The 23,770-nt window shown below is 42.8% G+C and overlaps 1 protein-coding gene across 3 annotated transcripts in view; it reads left to right on the top strand.

The window, feature by feature from the left end:
* NPAS2 (neuronal PAS domain protein 2) overlaps window positions 1–23,770 on the top strand; it is a 105,510-nt gene that overhangs the window by 60,947 nt on the left and 20,793 nt on the right. For all 3 annotated transcript variants that reach the window (XM_064408079.1, XM_064408078.1, XM_064408077.1), the window contains exons 5-11: window positions 2,495–2,584; window positions 8,411–8,531; window positions 9,522–9,635; window positions 18,575–18,693; window positions 21,084–21,166; window positions 22,078–22,184; window positions 23,342–23,489. In XM_064408079.1, coding sequence (XP_064264149.1) covers window positions 2,495–2,584; window positions 8,411–8,531; window positions 9,522–9,635; window positions 18,575–18,693; window positions 21,084–21,166; window positions 22,078–22,184; window positions 23,342–23,489 — 782 coding nt within the window. The remainder of the gene's footprint in view (window positions 1–2,494; window positions 2,585–8,410; window positions 8,532–9,521; window positions 9,636–18,574; window positions 18,694–21,083; window positions 21,167–22,077; window positions 22,185–23,341; window positions 23,490–23,770) is intronic.

Genomic DNA, 23,770 nt, shown 5'->3' with positions numbered 1-23,770 from the left:
GGTGCTGGGCAGGGAAGGATGCTGGGGAACAACTTCACCACCAAGGAGTGGCATAAAGCCAGAGCATGTTGCTGGCTCCCAGAAGCTTGCAGTCCTTTGGCCATTTGTTGTGATGAGACTCCCCTGGACTAGTTTTATGAGACACTTTGCTCCCATTGCTCTGACAACCGCCCATTTCCATCTCTGTGCTCTGGAATTTAACACACATAACTCCTTCAGTCTGCACTGAAATATGTCCCTCAGATAGCAGTAAATTGACTGTTGTTTTGACAGGTTGGGTCTTTGTTGATTCTACTTGTATGCTACACAATTTTAGATTAAAACAATCACTTTTGGATTTCCAGCTTATAAATCACCTTCTTGCTACTGTGATTTTCCATGCCCTTCAAGATAACATTGGGTATTGGGATGTCCTGTTGTGACAGATGTTCATCATTCCCTGCTATTTTGCCTTTCTACTAATCTTATTTTATTAGCATTTGGACAAGACTGCTTGAAGTTTTTCCCATCCTGTTATTAAAAGATGGGTAGGGTTTTTTCTGAGCACTAATTCAAAAGACTCAAGGCATAATTGACTGCAGTAATATATCAGCTTTCCTGAAAATGGCCTTTTCTTACCACATTGAAAAGGCTGTCACCAAATTACAGTGGGCATTAGGCTCTGTTTGTCTGTCTAGGACTGATGCAATAATAAAACCTTTGAAGATGAAAATGCTCTCTTAATGTTGGAATGTCCAGTTGCAAGTAAATAAAAACAGTTACGTATGCACATATTAACTTGATTTTACCACAAAGCTCTGATATGAGTCACTGTGTGTAATTTGCATTGGATATGAAATAAAGACTTGATTTTTTAAAAACTAACAACCTTCACCATAGTAACATGCACGATCCAACTGCCTTGTAAAACCACTGCTCTCTTCTATGGGTTAACAGCTATCATGCTTTTTTATGAAACAGCTTGAATGTACTGCACTAAAGAAAAACATATTCTCTGCACCTAGATTAACAAAATCAAACTAACTATAGCAGCTGGAGGGTTTTCAGAGATGCTAAACACTCTTCTACTGGGGTATAAGTTATTGACTTGCTTTTCAAAGGATTGAAGCACCAGCAGATTCCCATTGACTTAAATAGTTGTGGGTGCTCAGCATTCTCTGGAAAAAGGAACATATGTTTGTGTCTTTATTCAAGGCTTTGTGTTTTCCTTTTTTTTTTTTTTTAACAATTAGCATTTTCCAGTGTTCTCAGAAATCTTTCCCTTATTGAAGTCAGCGGGGGGAAGGATGTGCTGTGGCTTACAAGATCAACTGCAAGTCTGGCTTGGAGGCAGGCCGGGATTTGCGGTGTGGTTTGGTAACGCCGTGGCTCTCTGGTCAGGCTGTTTGCAGTACACCTGTCTCCTGAGCAGGTATGGCCACTGGAGCATAGTCAAACACTGCTCTGATTCAGTCGTGCTTGCAGTGCCTTTGCTGCTCAAATACTCCTGGCAAAACTGATTCCAGAACATTGAGGAACTGGCAGGAAGGACCCAGACTTGCTCCACTTGAAGGGTTGGGAGCCTCACTGGTGACTCCCTAATGACAATGGGAAGGTTTTAATATATTATTTGAGCACCTACTGTTGTGTCTTAATTTTTTGAGATGTTCTCCTTACAGTGACCTGAAGATCATCTAGCTTTAGTTCACTCTGAGGAGAATCCCCCCAAAAATTAAGTTAATCTTGCCTTAGATCTCAAAATCTATGTAGGTTTAATTAGAACAAAACTTTGCTCAAAACTTGGCAGCTCAGACTAAAGAAGAGACTCATATTGAAGGTGAAATTGCTTCTGTGCAGAGGGTGGGGATAAGGCTGACATTTCCCTTCAGTCCTAGGAGTGAAGGGGCTTACCACAAGATGGGACCAAAGTGAGGAAGAAACTCTGAAGACGGGTGAATTTGTCTTGGAATGAGTAATCTAATACCATGACCTTTAAAATAAATCACTCAATTAAAACTCAGGCTAAGGATTATTTGATCATTTGCATTGCTTTTACTTACATGAAAGCCCAGTAATATACAATGTTACATTAATACAAACTGAGATTTATGGGGTTTGCAGAAAAGTACCATTTTGAGATAGGACTGCATCCTTTCATCGTCCTTTGATATTTACACAGAGCTCAAATGTTCATTTTAATAACTTCCAAGGGATCTAGTCTTAGTCATTTTGCATTATTAAAATGTGTGATTAATTTAAAAACTGAGACATGAAATGTTCCTGTGAGCCCTTTGTTGCTTCAATAGTAGGTTTTACTAGACTACAAAGAGTGTTGTAAAAGTTAAATCAGACTGTAAAATCACAGAATTACTGTTCTGCAACTTGAGATAACATTCCTAGAACTAGATAACAATATGGTGCCAAAGTCAAACTGTTTTGATCAATGCATTATGAGATGTCCTGTTTACACCACTCATTCCTTTTAAAGCACTCTCGACTTGTCTCTTTCCCTTAGGCATTAGATGGCTTCATTATAGCAGTAACCACAGGTGGAAGCATCATCTATGTGTCTGACAGCATCACACCTCTTCTAGGGCATTTACCGGTGAGTAATTCTGGCACTGCCTTTTCTACTACACGTTGTAGAATTGGGCACTGCACTTGTAGAAGCAGGTGTAGAACAGTGCTGGGGGTGGTGTTTTCCTGAAAACGTGGTGAGGGAGTTTGTCTCTGCATTATGCTGGCTGCTGCTGTTGCTCAGCTCTGCACTCTCTCTGCCTGATTCATACCCTTCAGGTTTTTGTTGCTATGAGGCACTTCAGCTTGAATGGAAAAAGCTCTGCAGGAATAGTCTGGCCAGGGGAGGGACAGGGTGACCTGGCTGATCTTTTCCATCTCTGATTTCTAAGCTAGCAGAGAATAGCACCAGCGCTGCTGGCAGCCCAGTGAGGAGCTTGTTAAGGGCCTTATTCTGCTCCCAGGGAGGCAAAGGACAAAAACCCCATTGAATGTGGAGTTAGGTGGAGGCTGCTGACAGCTCTCCCTTCAGCTCTGCTGTGCTTTCCCAAGGGGAGCGCACTGCTCCCGGGAGCTGCTGGTGGTGGAGCTGATGCTGAGTGCAGCCCTGCACCAGTGCAGCCAGTGATCAGCACTTCCAGCTTCTTCTGTCTGCGTGCTGCTCCAGGAGACACTCCTGTGCACTGGCTTGGGCTGGAGGAGCAGGGGAGAGGGGCTGCTCCAAACCCCGCTCCTGTTGCTAAGGCTGCTCTAGGAGAAATGGCACAATAATTATGGATTAATCCTCACACTCATTTTTAGTATCCTGGTCTCAAATAAATACATGCCCAGGAGAAAAAATTAGCTGCCAAATCATTATTGTACTACCCCCTGCCATGTTCTTAAGAAAATTACAATTCACTTTCTCTCATTTAGTTTTTCACCAAATACGTGTTATGTTTTCCACCCAGACAAATGTATTTCACAACACTACCTTGCTGGAATAAGAATAAAAATTATTTTCTTCTGAGACAAAAGGAACTTGATGAAAGAGTAGCTCCTGGTAAATGCAAAAATATTGCTATGCAACAACAGATTGAACTGAGTCTATCTATTTCAGTTTTCTTTCATCCTCAACAGTTTAGAAGACCAGTACTTGACTATTTTCTGACATTTGCCTCACTTCAAGGGTGGGGAGAGCTCTGTCCTATACACAGGCTGTGGGGTTTTCATACTGATTTCCATGAAATTTCCTTGTGTTTGGAGGTTTCATTGGTATCCCTTTCAAATACTGATTCTTAGTGGAGATGATAGGTCTGCTGAGGGAAAATATTCCTCTTCAGGAAGACACATTTCAGACCCTGTGCCTGAAGTCTGAAGCCCTAACTGAACATGGATAGATTCAGGTTTACAATTCCTGAGTTGCCCCATCAGAACCTAAATTGGTTTTGTCTCCCAAAGACATGCTTTGTGTGATAACCTGACATGATATCCAGCCCAAAATAAGGATAAAGATGGACACTGCTTTTTATTTGCATAGAAGCAGCACGTGGCAGTCCAAGTCAGGGACCAACCTGACGAGGCTGGAGGATGAGCAGACCTTGCTGGAACTGCTGGAGTGATAATGGTTAACAACGGCCCCACCAGCCCACACATGCAGAGGAAGCATCCCAGGGGCCATAACTGAGCAAGGAATAAAGGCTTCTGCCTGCCCCAGGTTGCAAATCCCTATGGCCATGGGCAGGGGCCCAGCTGAGGGTGCTTCTAGGTACACACTGGGTATTTTAGTCCTCTGCTGCCCTTGTCATTTGGGGTTTTTTTTAAGTTTTAAAACTGAGTGCTATCTGGAAAATCTATGTGGCTTATTTTGTTTACCTCGAGGATCTATTTGTAAGCTAAATTCAGTCACTGTTTGAGGGACAAAATACCAATTCTTTCTCCTCTGTGACAACAGGGAAAAATATTCTTAAAATCTTCTGCTTTGAACAATGAAAGGAATGCAAAACTGGGCAGAATGCAGAGCAGGGTTCTCTGAGGGCTCCTGTTAAGAAAACTGATGTATTTTCTTTCATTAAAATCATGAAAGTTCCAGTGCTGACAACAAATATATATCCGGTTCTCTTTAACACAGCTTCCCATACTTCCATGGAGAATTTTCAAACACAAACTTCCCCTATTGTAATTATAATTTTTTTTTAATGTGGTGTGGAGACTACTCATAGGGTCAGTTGAGATGGAGAGGTCTAGCTCACATGGTAAGGATGACTGTAACTGAAGAGAACTCATTGAAATCTGATTACAACTCATAGCATTTGCCAGTCAGATGGTACACTATGACCCCAAGAATATGCAGTCTCTTGAGAAGGGTCCCTCATTGTCCCTTCTGCTTTTCCAGAAGGCCCCTGGCAGGGTTGAAATTTCTCCTCAGTGAAACTCAAGGAGCTGCTCTGCTGTGTTAGGTGCTTGAGGTAAACCTCAGGGTGGAAGAACCCAGGACATAGCACCTTACAGTGTGCAGAAGTTAAGCATGCTGTGTTGTGTTACAGGGTAGCAGTGGGGATCAGTGCAGAATGTACAGGTTCTACAGGGGCCAAATCCCAGCATACAAGTGCATAGCCATCTTTATTTTTTGTGTTGACGGGAAAGAAACCTATCTCATTCCTTTTCTAGTCACCATGTTTGCTTAGATCCTTTGATTTTTTTCTCCCTGCAGCAAGAATTTTTCCACCTAACCACTACCCCCATCCCGCAGTAAAAGCAATGAAATTATGGGGAAGGAGTTCCACTCTGGAGTACAGCTGTTTTGTTGAAACTGCAGAAATATTTTAACTATGCATCCCATTATTGCAGAACTTGATGTATTGTATTTAGAACAGACCAGCATCCAAAGGTGTTCTTTGCCTGCCTTAGCCTTCAGGAGTAAATACTTCAAAGCTTTGCTTAGCAGGATCCCTAGATTTGAAGATGCAGAGTAGATTCCAGGCTTAGCAGCATAACTATGCATTGACATAGTTCATGTAACAAGTCTGCCCACAGTCACTGTGGTTTATCTTTGGTCTGCTTTGCCTATCTCATTCAGCAGTACTCCGGCTGTCTCAGCCAATGGCACAGAACTGCTCACTGCAGAATAGACAGAGCTGCAAACCATTCCCCTCTGATCCATTTTTATCACTGATGGTCAAATTTTGTCAATAGAATCAGGTCAGAAAAGACCTGCAAAATCATCAAGTCCAACCTTTGACCTAATACCACCATGCCCACTTAACCAAAGTGCAATGTCCACTCATTTTTTGAACCCTTCCAGGGATGGTGATTCTACCACTTTCCTGGGCAACCTCTTGCCATGCTTAATCACTCTTTCATGAAGAAGTTTTTTCAGATGTCCAGCCTGAGCCTCCCCTGGTGCAGATTGAGCCATTTCTCCTTGTCCTGTCACTGGTTGCCTGGGAGAAGAGACCAACCCCCACGTCACCACAACCTCTTTTCAGATAGTTTTAAGAGTATGATAAGGTCTCCCCTGAGGCTCCTTTTCTCCAGGCTAAACAATTCTAACTCCCTCAGCTGCTCCTTGTAAGACCTGTGCTCCAGACCCTTCCCCAGCTCTGTTCTTCTCTGGACACACTGCAACACCTCAGTGTGGGATGAATTGAGCAGCCCAGAACTGGACACAGCACTCGAGGTGAGGCCTCACCAGTGATGAGCACAGGGGACAATCCCTGCCCTGCTCCTGCTGGCCACACTATTGCTGATCCAGGCCAGGATGCCATTGGCCTTCTTGGCCACCTGGGCACTGCTGGCTCATGTTCAGCTGCTGTGGACCAGCACCCCAGGTCCTTTTCCACTGGGCAGCTTCCTAGCATCTCTGCCCCAGCCTGTGGCTCTGCATGGGGTTGTTGTGACCCAAGGGCAGGATGTGGTACTTGGCCTTGTTGGACCCTCATACAGTTGGTCTCAGGTCTTTGATCCAGTCTGTCCGGATCCCTTTGCAGAGCCTATCTGTTTCACCACCCCTCTTTTTTCCATGGCATCAGATGTCTGCTCTTTGGGTCTGGTGCAGAATTAGCTATGAATAGCTTGCTTGGCATTTTCTACAGTTCCAGTGAGACAGTGGAATATTTGCTTCCATCTCTCTGTTTGACTTAGCAATGTATTCTGGATTGACATATTGATTCTAAAGCATTGTTGAAGTCTTGATGGTTACAAGATCCAGAAATTCTGTTCTGTGCACTGTTGTACAGGCATGCCAAACCTCTGCAAGAGGCAAGAGTTTGGAATTGGAGCTTGGTCACAGTATGAAGATAAATGGTTTCAGTTAGAGGAGTGGTGATGGCTCACATATTGTTTTCCAGTTACTGCAGAGTAGATGGGAGATTAATTAACCTGGTGGTATCATTATCATTTACAGGAAAAAAAATCACTTCTGAGATTGCACCTAAGCCTTGAACAGAACTCACCAGTGCAGTTTCCTGTCAAAGGCTTTTTCTTCATATGCACCAAAAAAAAAAAAACCATTACATGAAACAATGTATTATATTTTGTGAAGTATAGTATGTGTATATAGAAGTGTGTATGTAAGTATTTATACGTATATAAAAAACCTTTATCACATACTGTTTCACTAGGATTCACATTAATAAGACATAAACTAAAGCCACAAAAATAACTTTTGAGTATTCTTCACAACATATTCAAGTAGTGAGCATATATAATACTTATAACTGAATCATCTAAAGTGATACATTTTTGTTAAGGTGTGTGTATAAAGCATAGCACTCTGATTTTTAAAGTCTGCTCAATGAGTTTCAGCACTCTAAACAGAAATTCCACACAGAAAAGCTAGCATGAATAGAAGGCAGATGGCAACCAAAACACAATCTTACACGAATAGATGATGGTTAATAATTTGCCAGTCTCATACAGAGCTTACATGTTTTCAGCATGACTGTACAGTCTGATAGAAGCTGCTCTGAAGACACACAAAGCTGTGTCAGTGTGCCAGCTCAGCCTGAGGTAGTCTCAAGTGGCACAGATGTAAGTTGATGCCATTGGAGGGTCACTTCATCTCAGGCTTCCTTTCAGATTCACTCTGCTGGGTTGGTCACCACACTGGCATAGCGAGACCTTCCTCTTGGCAGCCCATGACAGACTCGTTGTTTTCTCCACCCTGAGCCAGCCATGGCCTTTTGCACAAATCCATCCCCTCTTTCCGTTCCCAAATCTCAGTTCCTAGATTTTGGATGGATTTCAGGTTCAAGCCAGCTGATCATGGGGCTGGAGGCGCATGGACATTCATCTCATGGCTGGCCAGAGGGAGAGCTCGTGTTGGTGGCACTGTGAAGTCCCCCTCCCTGGAGACTAACTGCTGTAAAGTGATGTCCAGACATGGAAGTCCCCTTCTCCCTGCTCCCACCTGCCAGGATGCACAAGTAGGGAACAAGACCTGCCACCCCGAGGGCATTTCCCAGGAGCTGAGGGGATCCCCCCAGGGAGGGGCTTGATCTGGGACTGACCTGGCTGTCTCAGGGTGACTCTCAGCCTCACTGCTCCTGCAAGTCAGGCTCTGTGAGGGAGAGAACAAATTCCAATGATCCACAACAGGGCTGTGCATGGAGCTTAGTATGGGCAGCCAGACACCCTTTTCCAGCCCTCTCCCAGGTCCCTTCATTTAATTGCGTGGACATACCTGCTGCATCTGATGGTCTCTAAGAAACATTGAATATTGCTGAATGATGAGACTTAATCTGATAACCAGCCCACAGAGAAATGGCCACTCAGTTTGTCCGATAGGTTCCCCCTCTTTTTTAGAGTACCTGGAAATCAGTGAGGAAACTCCTGTCAAAGGCCACAGGCTTTGTATTACATCTTGTTGCCCATCTCTTCAAGTGTTGATTGTTGTGATATTTCTGTTTGTCTCAAAAGTTATTTCTCTTTGCAGTGTGATGTCTTGGATCAAAATTTGTTAAACTTCCTCCCAGAACAAGAACACTCAGAAATTTATAAGATGTTATCTTCTTGTATGCTTATGACAGATTCTGCCTCATCGGATTACCTGAAAAGTAAGTTTCATTTTATCTTCTCCAGTAAATGAAAAAGCACAGGCAGGATAAAAAATTTTCTCCCAGAAAGTGTTTTTCATGTGACGTGCAATAAAAAAATTAGGTTCATAGCCTTTCAAAAAGATCTTGCCACCTGGAATGACCCTGTGGTTCTATTTTTAAATGAAACTCTTTGCCTTCATTTTACTAGGCTAAGACTACTTGCAGTTACGTTAATTATTAAATATGATATCATTTGAGACAGCTAAGGAAAATAGGTTAGCTGATGGAAATTGAGAGTTCGCCTGAGACAAATCACATCTTAATTGATATTTCAGCCTGTTCAAGTAAGATGTTGTTCAGAGATCAGCTAATGTGGCATACCTTTGGTTTGCCTTACAGTCAAAAAATACCTCTAAAACTATTTTAATTATTTTTCCAATTGAATTTTGATTTCCTTGGAAATGTTTTTACTTCCTCAGCCTTACTCACTCTAGGAGGTAAGATGCAGAAAACCAAAAAAGACACAATAATGTAAGATGCACAGCTGCCCTATCTACTGTATCATACAAAACCTGCAGCTGATAGCTAATATGCCAAAGTTAATTTAATAGATGTTTTGAGGTAATTAAGCATAGTTTTCCAACACAAGATGTAGAACAGCTGTGAGTTGTGAGGAGCCTAAATAGAAAAAAGCAGTAAGTGAAGAGCCCAGTTCTCTCTGTTGGTACTGTGTAGCTCCTGTGATGAGGTGGTGCCAGACAAGGGCGAGCCTCCCGAGCTGTCCCCGAGCTGCAGGCAGGGCTGTGCACAGTGCTGAGCATCCTGCATCCCTGCAAGGCTTTCTTGCAGAGGCTCTGCAATGTATAGCACATTGGTGTTTAGGACTCCTGAGTAGTAACAAGCTGCTCTTGTGCTGCCAGTTGCAAGATTGGGGTTGGAAGACACCATTGGTTGTGTTTAGCTTAAATAGTATATTTATTTCTTCTTCTTCTTCTTTTAACAATCCAGCTGACAATGAACTAGAGTTTTATTGTCATCTTCTGAGAGGAAGTTTGAACCCAAAGGAATTTCCAACATATGAATACATAAAATTTGTAGGAAATTTTCGGTCTTACAGCAATGGTAAGCTTTAATTGTTGTATAAATGTTCCTTTAGCTGTGTAAAATAAAATATAAGTATTGCTCCATTGAACAAGACAGGCTTTTAACTGACAGAACTATTTTTAACATTATGGGATAAATTTTGCTTCTCATGGATCTCATGGCTGAGTTGCAATAGCTGGATGAATATGTGTGATAAGTGAAATTGTGTTAGTTGCTTTTGTTACTGCCCTTCACTTGCAGTGATCCTGGACTCTGGGTAAGTTTGCAGATAATGACAGATTTAGATGAGGATTTATTTGTGCTCACTGATATTGTGTACTAAGACCCTCACCTGTTAGCAAAATTATAATCTTGCTACCTTATCTGCCGGTTTACTTTAAACACAAATTCCATGCCAGAACTGATAACCTGCCAAATCTGTCTTCTTACCCTTCTCTCCAAAATCTTGGGGAAAAGTAGCAGTGCCACGTTTCATCAGAACGGCTGAGGACACTGCCACCCACCTCCCTCTCCAGCTGCCATTTTGCATTGCTCTCCAGCACTGCAGAACCCAATACTCTCCAAAAGAAAAAAAGGGAAGATAGGCAGTCAGCACAGTCACTAATGCACCACAGTCAGCCCAGGGAAACCATCTTTCAAGGGGTGAAGAGCAGATTTCCACCTCACCCATTCTCTAACAAACAGATTGCTGCACAGCCATTAGTGTCAGAAATGAAATACTCTTTTATTCCTTTCCTTCTCCTGCCTGCCCAAGTTTGCTTTAGTTACTTGCCTGACTGAACTCCAGAGTGGCATTTCCAAAGTTGCTGGTATTGTTCCAAATAGGTCATCCTCTGCAAAAAAAATTCCCCACCGTGCTTTCCAAAAACTGCACGCCACGCTGTGAAAAAAAATGTCCCTGTCCCCATTTAACTTTCTGCTTTTGCTCCACATGACTAGAATAGAAACCTACGTACAGGATGGAGATATGTATTTCTTGTTTGGTGCCATCTGATTTGAGGCTCTATTTGTATAAAAAAATGTAGCTGCCTGTATGCTGTATAGTTTGAATGAAGTGAAATGTGCCTGCCTGACAGACGTGCACACCAAGCTGTTCTGTTTTCTAGAGCAGAAACCGGATTTCAGGTGCTGACTCATAAGGATACATTTCTACCAGGGGAATTTCTGATCCATTTTCTTCAAGGATTTTCAGCCCTTTATTTTAGCATGACATTAATATTGCCCCCTTACCCGTTAGGATTTCACATCCCAGCAATTTTATCAGTGGCTATTTCTCAAAAGAATGATAAAACTTACATTATAGATATCTTCCCCAGCTTAATGCATAGAAACTAAATGGGAACATACTGATTTCAGAAGACACCAAACAATTTTCCAAAGACCCCATCTTAATAGCTTTCAAACAAGTCATGTGCTTTCTTCTTCACATTTTTTCCCCCTTTGTGCCACTTTTTTCTAAATCTTCACTTTATTTTGTCTCTTCCACTTTCTTCCCATCTCTGCTGCAGCCTGACCCTCAGGGAGGGGCAGCATTACCTGGCTCTCAGGGAGGGGCAGCCTTACCTGGCTCTGTGAGATGGTGCCTCCTGGCTCCCTTTCCATCTGACTTAAATTTCACCAGTTCACTGCAGAGCCTGATGGAAATGCCTCACCAGTGCATGTCCAGCACTGCTCCCCTTTGGCTGTGAGTCACTCCCATGGCTGCCTCCCAGCAAAGGTGGAAGCAAAGTGCACTGGACTCACACGTAGCAGGAGCAAACTGTTCACTTGGGAGCTGATACTCTTGGCTTACAGGGTGAGCAGCCAAAGGAGGTTGCAGACCTCTGAAGCAGCTGTCCTTGGATCCACTGGGCTCCTTGCACCAGCCAGCTGCACCCTGAGCAAGGCACAGGAGAATCAGCTCAAGGGAGCACCACAGGAATGCTCCACCCTTTGGGGAAGCCACCCAAGGGCTAGGGGCAAGCACCTGTGCTTTGCCACAGGGACTTGTGGCACAAACAACTTCATCTGGTGGGTGCAGTGGTGGGCTGGGTTCCTGCCTCTGCTTGGCCCACAGTTACCAGGCACCATGCCCCAGCCCGTGCTCCTCAGGGCTGTCACCTCTTGGACCTGCAGTGATTGCCCTCTTTTCCTCCTGCTAAATAAATACCCACTCCAGTCATCCCTCCTCCAGGTGTGAGGCCAAGTGGGCAAGAAAGAAAGTGGTGGGAAGGGTGGTGGGAGAGACAAATCACTCAGGGCAGCATTTGTCCTGTATGCATGGGATCAGCTGCCCCAAAGCCTGCTTTTTGGAGGTGTTTGTGAAGGAAGGATTCTAAGCTAAAGATAAGAAAAGAGTTAGCTGGTGGAGAAAGACAGAAATTGCAAATTAGGCTTAATTAGCAGGAGACATTCCTTATGAATGTATTGAAGAATGTTTTTCCCTGTAGCTTTTCACAGCAGAGGAAGTGTGAGCATGTTTTTACACATGGGAGACTGATACAGGATGTTCCTTAAATACAAATCCTGCCGTTCCTTTTTAGCCACCCAATGCAAACTCCTACCTTTGTTTCCAATGGTTTGCTGAGCATGCTCTGAGCCCACTCAGCCTGTGTATTCATGCCACAAGGATGCCAGAGCCTCTATGGCCAGGGAAGTTCTTTTATCTCTGAGCAGATTATATCCTATCAGGATACTTAGCTATTCTATTGTCATTAATGTAGAGTCGTAGCAGGAGTAAATCTGTCTCCATTCCTTCTCATTTAACCTTTGCTGATGTATTTAAAAACTGGTAGGTCCTACCTCACCCTCTTTAACAGCAATGTCACTATTCTATTTCCACATAGCCTTTTATGTAACCTCCTTTGAATTATCATCTCCTTAGGCTTATTTTATTATTGTTCATTGCTCATACACTGCTGGTGCTTGGGGCGAGGAGGTCATGCATGTGAGTTCCCAGTCACCTTGCCCCTCTCCCTCCTCCCTCATACCTTCTCCGTTAATCGCATTGTTGACTTCTGGCTGAGAACATCATACAGGGATGGGTTTGAATGGATTAATTTGAAGGATTGCAGCTTAGAAAGCCAGTTAGGGGCTTAGCTGCTCTCCCTAACTTTAATGGGAGCTTTGAGGCTTTAAAGGCCATTGTACTGAGATGCCAAAGATAATTTTTTTCATGCTGAAGTAGGACAAATACCTGATATCTGCCAAGGTGACTTGTCACCAGAGTTGCTGTCAGGGAGCCAGATCACACACAAGCATTGAACCCATGCTACTCCCAGAGAGGAGCAGTCACTGGCATCTTCACTGATCCCAGAAGAGACAGGGACATGCATGTACACGGCACAGAAATTGCCCAGGAAAGCTGTCACAGTTCACAACAGGTATTTAATCTTTCAGGAGATCACTGTCCCTGGAGCTCCTAGGGTCAGCTACAGCTGTGGGCTAGAGGAGCTACACAGCCCAGGGCCAGGGTTAGCAAGAGCATGCACACTTTGACTGGTCCTGAGGAATCTGTACTCTGCAAGCCCTACTGGAGAACATTTCTGCAGCTGTTTCTGCAGCAGGGCTGTGACATGAGCTGCCTGCACTTGAGTGAATCCCCATTGCATTGGCTGTGCCCAAGCGAGAGCAGCTGACCAGCGAGACAGCACTGCAAGCTGTGCAGAGCGCCCGCATGAGTCACTGGCTGTGCTAAATCAAATACAAGAGATTAGATTTTCCATTTGGGACGATTATATAATCATCATTAATTAAGCTTCAATGAGAAAAGCAGGACTGTAACCTGAAGTGAAGATTCAGTAGTCCCGTGAGAGGAAAGGAGGTGGCCCATGGGCCACTCAGACAAGAAAGGTGGAATTCCTTTTTGCTTCTGTGAGAAATGCCTACTTGCTGAGATCATGAGGGTTGTTTCTGTTTTATTTGTAAATAGGAACTCTATCTAATATTTTTATATATTTCAGGTTCTGGGTCTGTAGCCCAGATTTTAAGGAGAGACATGAATGTCTGCAAACATCTAGGGGAGCTAAGTGCATCACTGTGCCTATTAACCAGTAGTACCTGGTAAGAGAGAGTCATATCAGCGTCACTAATGAATAATACAGTGGCTCACACCCAGACTTGCCTGAGGGCTGAAGGGGAAGGCAAGTAATAAAGGCAACTCTCCCCAAAAGTCCAAGGAGGTGCTCAGCTCCAGTATAAAATGGCAAATCAAGTGAGAATATATTATTTTATAAAGCCACTTAATAGCTCACTTAGATAAGACATTATAAGATGGGTTGGATTTATTCCTCCTGTGAACATTGTTTGTACATTTGTAAACACACAAAGATCTCCCATAATTATATATCCAAATATTGGCTCTGGTATCCTCTTTCTGAAGTGACACACTTGCTTAAAAATTCCTGAAAGGGACAAAACCAGAGTCGTCCCTTTTAAAGAGTTAATCAGTATTAAAAAGGACCACCAGCATCTTTTAAGTGATAGATGTGTCTTTTCATTCAAAATCCCTGAAGCTTTTCTCTTGAGGAAGTAGATAAGCATTATGTGAAAAGAGTTCCTAATCAAGTAATGTAGTATTATAGTGGAATTTAAAATTGTGCATTTTTGTTTCCAATTACATGGAAACTCAGGAAGTTTCTGGTTACTGAATGCTAATAATTGCAGATACTCTACTATTAGCTGATACATCTTTCAGGTATAATAATAAACATCAAGAAAATTACTATGTTGAAGAGGAAAAAAGTCTTAACTTTCAGAAAAAATAATTGCATCTGAATCAATTTTTAAAATAAGTAAACAGTTCATACAGAAGATACATTGATCTTGAGCCTTCATAAGTATATGCTGAAACATCTGACACAAGAATAACTCAATCCAAAATTAATGTTTGGATCAGAACCAATATCCACATATTATTATTTGCTATTAACTATACCATAGAAGCTGCAGCTAACAATATGCAGCACTCATGCTAGGCTCCCTATGCAAAGAAAAGACACCATTCCTGTCCTAAGGAATCTACTTGGGATTCATATCAACACAGGATGGCCAGGGGAGAAAGAGGAGGAGGAAAGAGGAGAGAGTAGATCAAAGTGGACAGGTGAGATATGGACAGTGTCACTGTTACTCATCTACAGAGCTACTGAGAGCAGTCTGGCTTGCCACCAGCATTTTAGATTTCTTCATAATATCTATTAATTGCCAAATATTCTGTTCATCTGAGGCCTGAATTAATTTATATAAACAATTTTGATTTTATTCTGATCTGTTTGGCTTGTATTTTTTAAAATCACTGTTCAGTTTGCTTGACAGTCACTAAGACTGGTTCTTTAAACATTAACATCTCCTAACAAAGTAGGAAGGAGGGATTTCTTCTTTCAAATGGCATAAGCAGGAGGTTTGCTATCTTAGGAAGATTATGTTTTACACATTCCAAGTTGAAGTAAGATGACCGAGCAACTGACTGCTGTACTATTATTAACTGAATAAAGTGGCATCTGGGGTTTTGAAAACATGTTTTCATTCATTTCATATGGCAAGATTTCTCTCCCTAAGGATAAAAATCCTTTTGTCTGTGATAGTGAAGGGCTTGGTTCCTTGTGTATATTATTTATTTTTAACATTCTGTTCCAAGTGTCCTGGTCTTTAAAAAAAAAATAAAATAAACAAAAGCAAAATCAAACAAAGATCTCTGTATAGGTAAATCAGTTTCTTTGTGTCTTGCAAGATACTTGCAGGTATTTAGTACTGCTACAAAAGAATTTTGTTGTACTCTAGGGGCAACAGGTGTGATAGGTAACCACAAAAATGATTAAAATTCACACTAAGGAGCATTAGCTAGCTGATATATATGAGCCAGTTCTTTCACCTTTCTGATTACATATTTAGCTTTGTCATGTGACCTTCATGTGACTCGAGATATTTTGTCCCGATTTTTTAACTGTGAAGCACACAGGCCTTCATTTACCCAAGCTCACCTGTTTATGGCCAGCCTTACATTTTCATTAGGCATCTTCTGACAAAAGCACTCCAAGCCCTATATTTGACTGATAAATCTTAATATCGCCATAGCCTCAGGCTTGATCCTATATTTTCTGTTCCACTATTTTTCTGTGGCACTCTCAGAAAGTTCACTACTGAACTTAGCTACCTCAAGATGTTGTGTTTCTTTTAAAGAGACTTGGAGAGTCATAAAGTATGATTTTTCAGAAGGCTTTTTTAAAATATTATACCAGGATTGTATTTTTTTTTTTAAATTCTTCTAATGACCTCTTTTTTTAACTACACTTCAAAATTCATCAACCAAAAAAAGGTTGAAATAAACTGACCAGCTGCAAAGCAGAGCAAAGCAGGCTGTGCAGATAGAGCTTTGGAAAGAAAAGATACCAACAACCTAAGTCAGGCAGCAAAATAATTCAGAAGCAAATGTGAGTGGTTTTTTTCCTTTCAGTTATTGTAGTTGTCATTTTCAGATGGAGATGTACTTGACAATGTAGTGGCTACCTGCCTGCATCATTGAGGCTTTTAATGCTCTGGACTTTGTCAAAGGCAGCTGAGTATGAGATGGCACAGTAGCTGTTCAAAGACAGGATAACATCCAGCCAGGCCAGCTGTGCCTCATCTCTTTGGGCTTATTCATTCACTGCTGCTTAAGTTCCTCATTTCCAAATATTGTGAGGAAATCCCAAATTACTGCCTAGCTGTCCTACACAATAATTATTACCCTCTTACTACCTCATTTACCTGTTGGAAATAGAATCCTATTTTGTAAATGCCACATTCAGGGATGTATTCTGCTGCCTTTTGGGAATATGTCTCAGGCTCGTGGCTGTTTACACCCAACAGCTGACATAAAAAAGCCATCTGCTGTCTTTGGTGTGACTCAGTCTCTGCTTCTTTCTACAACTGGTGTCATTTGCAAGCCCATGGTTCGCTAACTAGGTTAACTTATCATACCTGTATTTCAGAAGCTAAATGTGCATATCTTGTTTTCATATCTTAAGAGCCCAGACTGCAAGAATTTGCTATTGAACTTGGCTATTACAGAGAGAAACGGCTCCACTGACTTCAAATGTCTCAACATACTACATAGCAAGTTCAGAAGTAACTTTTCACAATGCCTGTAAAGTGGGTTTATAGCATTCCCATTAATTTTTAAACAGGACCAACTACAGAAATCAACAGGCTTGCACTAAATACTAATATCACAGATGGATCAATAACTCTTTACGTACGCTACTCATGTGTCCTGTAGAACTTAACTCTTCTTTTTTTCAACTTTTTGTGTTAATAATCACAAAGAAGCCCACATATAGACACATAACTCCAGGATCAGAATGGGAACGCATGTTCCTAGGGAGTCCCAAGAGCACGTGTGCTCTGCTGGTGAAAGGAGAATTTTGCCCATAGTTATTCTCTCTATACCCATTTAGCCATGCCCTCCAGTCTCAACTATGAGAAAGGACTTGATCTCTGGGGATGTTCATGTCTGTGCTGTCTTCTCAGATAAAGAACTGTTCCTTTTTGGTGTAATATATATTGTGCACACAGTGGCCTAAACCACTTAATCACAGGTGTGAATTCCACTCAGCATACTTTCTCATACTTTCTTTTCTGTCTCATGCCCTGTTATCCTTGTTACCAGTAATGCATCAATATTCTAAGGCTTTTAATAGGTTGAATTGAGTTCCAAAAGCACATGTGATCACTTGAGACTTCTTCAACTCTGCAATTTGTGATAGTGAATGAAATCCCACTGCAGAAGCACCCCAGGATAAAAATGGCTTGTTATCTTTTCCCCATATAGATACAAAGCTCTTCAATATCACAGTAATGCTTTGTCCTGTGCAGAAGAGCCAAACTGTCTGAAACTTCATGAAGGTGGATGTAGGTGCCTAATAGTAAGAAAAGAGAGTTTCATATTAGTTTTAATCCCTATTAGCATTAAATTACCTCATACTACTGAACTCTGGCTGCTAGGTAGGACCTTCTCTGCCCTTACAGAAGAAAGTCAGCTAGGCAGGGCAAGAATCCAGCCCCATTCCCACTGCAGCCTGGCACACCATTTTCTTTTATAGCTGTAGGAGTGGGATTACCATCTCTAAACAGCTTGAATTTGGAGGAATAATTTGCATTATGTCATTCTAGAACGGGACTGTGGGCTGGTTTTCAGCAACACGTCCTTTTGACAATGCATCTCTGCGGCAGGAGGTGCTAGTGGGCTCTCAAAGCAGCTGAAGCCATGCAATCATGAAAGACACAGGTAAAAAGCATATACAAAATATGTAGCCACATCACATCCAGTTTTTCCCTCTGCCCAGTGTTGGAGGACTCAGCAGGCCCTCTGCAGACTCACCAGATGTGCCGTCTCAGGAGGCCAGTGCCATACATGGGGTCCCTTTTCTTCTTCTTCTTTGAAACAAGGAGAGCTTGAGCATACGGGGGACAGTTCTTTTGATGCAGAAGGGGAAGGCATTCTTCAGCAGCCAGGAATCACAAGCATCCTCCTGCTAGTTTGATGAAGCCTGCCTGGCTGTGGGCCCCGGTGTTTTGCCACTGATGACTTGACGAACTTTCTTCAGCTACCTCCTTTGCCAACACTTTTTTTCACTGCATCATGGAAGTTACAGCACTAGGCATGCTGCGGCATGGTTTTTTTTTTCCTTGTGAGTGGTGAAAAAGAGCAATTGGATGCGTGGGGTTTCTTTCCAGAAAACTGGTTTATGCTCTGTAATAAGGTTTGGCCTTATTTTTATCAGGATTAACCTGTAAAATTCATAGTTGAAGTTAAGCTCTGATGCCTTTCTGCCTAACATGACTGACTTGGATTTAAACATATGCATATCAGCTTTAAAAGCTTTTAGAGCACTTTTCTGAATAAAAATAGTATTAGTACACTTGGAGTGTGCAAAATATTCAGGGAGACCAAATCTTATATGACGCAAGACTCCAGGTCCCATTTTTTTTCCCCTAACTAGTGCCTAACTCCACTTGCAATGGCTTTGATGAGGCTGTCCCAAGGGCTTACAGAACATCCCCGGGAAAGCAGATCTGCTTTGTTGCAACTGTTCGTTTGGCAACACCTCAGTTTCTAAAGGTAAGCGCTCACCCTGAAACGGTGCCATGCGTTTCAGAACTTCACTAAAAACTTTCAGATGGGGTAACACAGAAGGTTCTTCATATTGCTAATTGAATGGATTACAGGTATCATATTTCATGCATAAAAATCCAGTGAAGAGGATTATCAGTGCAAGCCAGGATCTGTGGAAGCAGTGTCACTTCTGCCTCCGTTGCACAGGATACAGAAACCCTCCTTGCAATAGGAATTGCAAAATCACTTTGAAATTTGGTTCCTCATTGCTGCTTTCTGTTCCTGCGATGGGACAATGTACAAAGGTCTCAAGGATCTTTCCCAGCCTAGCTAATTCTGTGATTCTGTGATTTTGTGATACAGATGACCACCAACACTTCCATTTGTGCTTCTCAGCGTGTTTGGTGGACTACTGCTTGTTTCCCTTGTCATGAATCCTGGAAGTAAGATAGCTGCTTGTGCTTATAAGGATAGACAAACTTAGCTTGTGCCTAACACTGCTGTTCCCTGATTAACAAATGTGAACTACTGCATCAAGTGTCCTATGCCCAGAGTTTACGAGGTTTTTTAATGTAACTGAGATGTGACCAATATGAAAACACTGCTCCCTTGGCCTTGGTTCCATTGCTGCTTTGGAACTTGCAGGGCATTCTAGACTGATCCCTGACCCTGCAGGCAAATTGAGTAAATGAGATTCCCATGAATCTTAACCACAATAATCATATTAGCAGAAGGGGTGGAGTTAAAGATTCCCTGAGAACCCTAAAAGCAATTTCCTTGTCTTTGAGTAGCTAGCATCTCAAAATAAACAGGGAAACAGGGCTACTCGTGGCAATGAGCTGCCCAGTGCTAGGAAAGAAGCAGCTGCTGAACAGCCCTGAGAAGGTTTTAACTGCCACAGAGTCCTGAACACACATCTCTTCAGTTCACCTGGGTGACTCACCTAACTCCCACTCTTGACTTTCTACTGTAAAATGAATGTAAAATGTTCATCCGACCAGCTAAGGAAGACAGAATCAGCAGTTTGGTTGCACACAGCAGTGTTTGCACCTTGAACTTTAGCGTATGATCTTGGCATCAGCATGGATTTTGGCCTAAACTGGAGAGAGAGGAATTTTAGGTGTTTATGAAGCCTTTTCCATCTGCACAGCTAGAAACTTCAAACAACTTTGTCAGCATTGATATGTATCAAAGAACTGCTTGATTGCAGCACACCTCAGCTTGTTCTCTGGTCCCAAAAGGGTTTAAAACGTCAGTGATCTCCTCTGCCTGAGGGACAGCAGAGAGAGAAGCACTAATGGAAGTGATGGGAAGCTGTCACTGAGCCCACAGCATGGGGGGATGTGGCATCAGGGAGCAGGGGAATAGCAGCACTGGGGGCCAGTGGGCAGGCTGTCCTTACCAGTGAGGATGGAGACCTCCCTGCAGGAGAGACACAAAGGACATGGGAACCCTGGATGGCACAAATGCGGAATGCTGATGCTGGGAAGTCCCAGGCCAGGAGCCTCCAGGCTGACTCTAGGCAGCTTTCAGAGCTGCAGTTGCCCCTGCAAAGCATCCAGTGGGAGAGGAGAGGCTGGCAGAGAGCTTGGAATGGACAGTGAGGTGGCCATGGGGCATGCAGCCACCCCCAGCCCATGCATGGGTGTGCACTGTGCTGCCATCCTTCCCTCTACTTCCCACCTCCACACAGCAAGTGACCACCACTGACTGCCTCCTGATCCTCAGCGCTCTGGGGCAAGGCTGTCCTGCCTCACAGAGAGCCCTGTGCCTGCCTTGCATAACTCACTTATTAATTACCATGCTCATGAGCACCAAGGGGCTGCTGTGAATCTTGAGGGCCAGCTTGTTTGCTGTGGCAGTGGAGTGCAAGGCAACACCGAGCCCTTTACCAACTGGACAGGTCCCATGCAGGCTGGCTGCCTGAAAAGGCATTTACTCCTCTGCAGCTACTGAGAGAGAAGGAAAGTGTCCCCCTTTCCCAGAGAGCTTGGTGGGCAGACATCCAAAAGGACCAAGGGTGGTGGGTATCTTTAGTAACACAGAGGGAGTGAAGCAAGATGTGGCAAGCCCGGGTGGGATAAGGCACAGGCTGGATGCTGGGAAAGCCCACGGCCATCACACCCCAGGCACCACTTCAAAGCCAAAAAAGTTTTGGCACCCTGAGGCACAGTCTCAGCTCTTAAGTACATGTGCATTACAAGTTCTTCTTCCTATCTCCTGTAAAAAATGTTGGCATTGATAAATACAATAGTTTGCTCTCTGGAATGGCCAGAAAATGGGTGAATCCTCTGTTTTCTCCTCTTATGCACCATGTATTTATAGCTAACAAAAGCTAGATGAAGCAGAGGGGTGAAGCTCCAACTCTCAGTAAGTCAGTTTTCTCCACTGGACAGGAGATGTGCATCGTAGAAGAACCTCTAGAGGAATTCACATCAAGACACAGTCTGGAGTGGAAATTTTTATTCCTGGATCACAGGTTGGTGACAAGAAAAGCCGTGCTGGTTGTGTTTGGTGCTTTTCTACTACTATTTCACAAGTACAGTTCTCTCAGATAGTGTTCCATTTCATATCTAAATCTCATGAACAGGAGGGCTGCCAACGAAATTCCTACAAAAGCTGATGTTTACTATTTTACATTTACTTCTTCTTTTATTTTAATAGGCTTTTAAAACAAAAGGACTCTATTTCTTCAGCTGAATTTGTGATTAGCTTGTTCTTCCTTCATTTAAAATTATCAACAGACCAAAGTCTGTCACATGGCAAAATGAGCTAATTATTATACAGCTGCAGAAATCCTTCCTTCCAAATCCAGTCATTGATTGCATGTGTGCAATTCCCACTGAGTTATGGAGGGAAAGTCTATGCTGGCCTGAGGCATCTGTGCTGGCAAAGGTACAAAGCAAGTGCCTCAGCATGCCACAGATGAGCTCTCCAGGCACCCAGAGGAAAGCAGCACAGATGATTTCCTCTCTTATCCCCCCAGTCCCAGCAGATGATGGCTTCCAAACACCTCCCCACACATTTTCCCCTGTATAAGGGCTGCAGAAGCCATTGCAGAGCCCCTGACCAAGCAGCAGCCAAGGAACGACTCCCTCCCAGCAAATTCCTCTGTAAAGGAACCTGAGAAGCTGCACTGCTTTCCACAATCACATTTTCCCTGGAGAAGGGGTGTTGTCATAGTCTTGTCCTGGTGGGATGGTGCCTGCCGGTATTGCTGCTCCCAGCTGGGTATCCCAAGCTCAAAGTGGGGGAAAGTGAGGATCCAGCCCCCTGAGGTGAACAACTATGCACTGATAAGTGAAAGTAGATCTGGGCTGTTTGCATCTCTGCATCAACATGCAGACCTGCTCGTTGTGTTTTATGGACTCCTGTTGTGCCCAACCGCAGAGCTCCGCCGATTATCGGATACTTGCCTTTTGAAGTGCTGGGTACTTCTGGCTACGACTATTACCACATAGATGACCTAGAGCTGCTAGCAAGGTGCCATGAACACTGTAAGTATCTCATGGCCCAGGTTCCTGGGAAGTCACTGGACACTGGGACACCTCTTTTCAGTGAACAGCTGTTTGGAAGGGGAGGTTTGACTCTTGCCTCAGCCTGTATATGTTAGCAGAGCTGTAGCAGACTGCAGGCGCTGCAGCTGATTGGCATCTGGGACAGACTTACCAAGCTCTGAAAAATACAATTTTCCCGTCTATATCCCCAAAAGTAGCCAGTGAGACTCACTGAAGAGCTAAAATATGCCAGATTTGACTCCTGTTCTATTAGTAAAGAACATGCAGAAATAGTTCAAGCAATTCTTGTGGATTATTTCCCCTAATGTTGTTCACTGTGTATTTGGGATTAGCTGTGATTATTTAAATACGGTCTACTAGGATTTAATTGAAAAACTCTTTCACTAAATAAAGAAAATAATGCGATGCTTTTCAAATATTTGCTTACAGAACTGGCTGTAACATCTCAGATTACCACCTCTGCCTATCTTGAAAGTATCCTGTCAACATTAGTTTTAATATGTTGACATTGAAATAGAGAAAGGCTAAATATGTGGATATTTGGGAACCCCTTGAAATCCCCAGGGGGAAAAAAGCAGAGATTATTTGGTTGGTGAATCTTCAAAATCTTCAGTACACCCTGGTTTACTGTAGTTTGAATTCTTGTCAGTCTGGGAGTTTTCTTTCAAATTATTTTTGTCTTTGCACAGTGTTATCTCATATGCTTACTTCATCTTAAATCCATCTGCACACAATACTCATCTTTTCAAGCATTTTTATCCTGTACTTTGCTGCTCTAGACCTTAAGATGATCACTCTTAGAAAATAATCCCAGGTGTCTAATTAAGCAGTATGTGATCAGCACATAAAGCTGGGTAAGATCTGTGTTTAAATTTTAGCAGACACTCGTTCATTAGTGTCCAAACTTAAGGTTAATTTTACTGTGTAGGAATGTACTGTCCATAGTGTCAGAAGAAGATACCTGCTAATCATTATGATTTTTGTTCTGTCAGAAGTCTAAGAGGAGCACTTACTCAAATTGGTGCTTACACTCCTGTCTACCTATGACAGATATTTTTGTCACTTCTTTTTTCACATTTCATGTCATTTTCACGTGGGAAGTTGTGCTACAAGCTGTGTGTGTTTTCTGCTGGCAGTGATGCAGTTCGGCAAGGGGAAGTCGTGCTGCTATCGGTTTCTGACCAAAGGACAGCAGTGGATCTGGCTCCAGACCCATTACTACATCACCTACCACCAGTGGAACTCCAAGCCAGAGTTCATTGTGTGCACTCACATGGTGGTAAGGTATGGAAAGTCCTATCAACCAGCCGAGACATAAAGGACAGTAAGATAGGAGCAACCTCATATCTGCCAGCATTTTCTTTTAAAATATAACATCATTTACATAACAAAAAAATAAGCCTGAACTTTATAAGGAAGTAGGATAATTATAGAAAAATTGTCAGACTGAACCTTAGTTTATGTTAAGCTTAATTTTTTTTCCATTTAGGGGCAGATAAACTATGGCATTTTTTCATTTTGTGCAAAATTAGAGAATAGACAGATCCCTTAAATATTCACTTTCT

Source organism: Passer domesticus, chromosome 2 (genome assembly GCF_036417665.1).
Source record: "Passer domesticus isolate bPasDom1 chromosome 2, bPasDom1.hap1, whole genome shotgun sequence".
In the NCBI taxonomy this organism is placed as follows: Eukaryota; Metazoa; Chordata; class Aves; order Passeriformes; family Passeridae; genus Passer; species Passer domesticus.
This window is presented reverse-complemented; position numbering and strand designations above follow the sequence as displayed.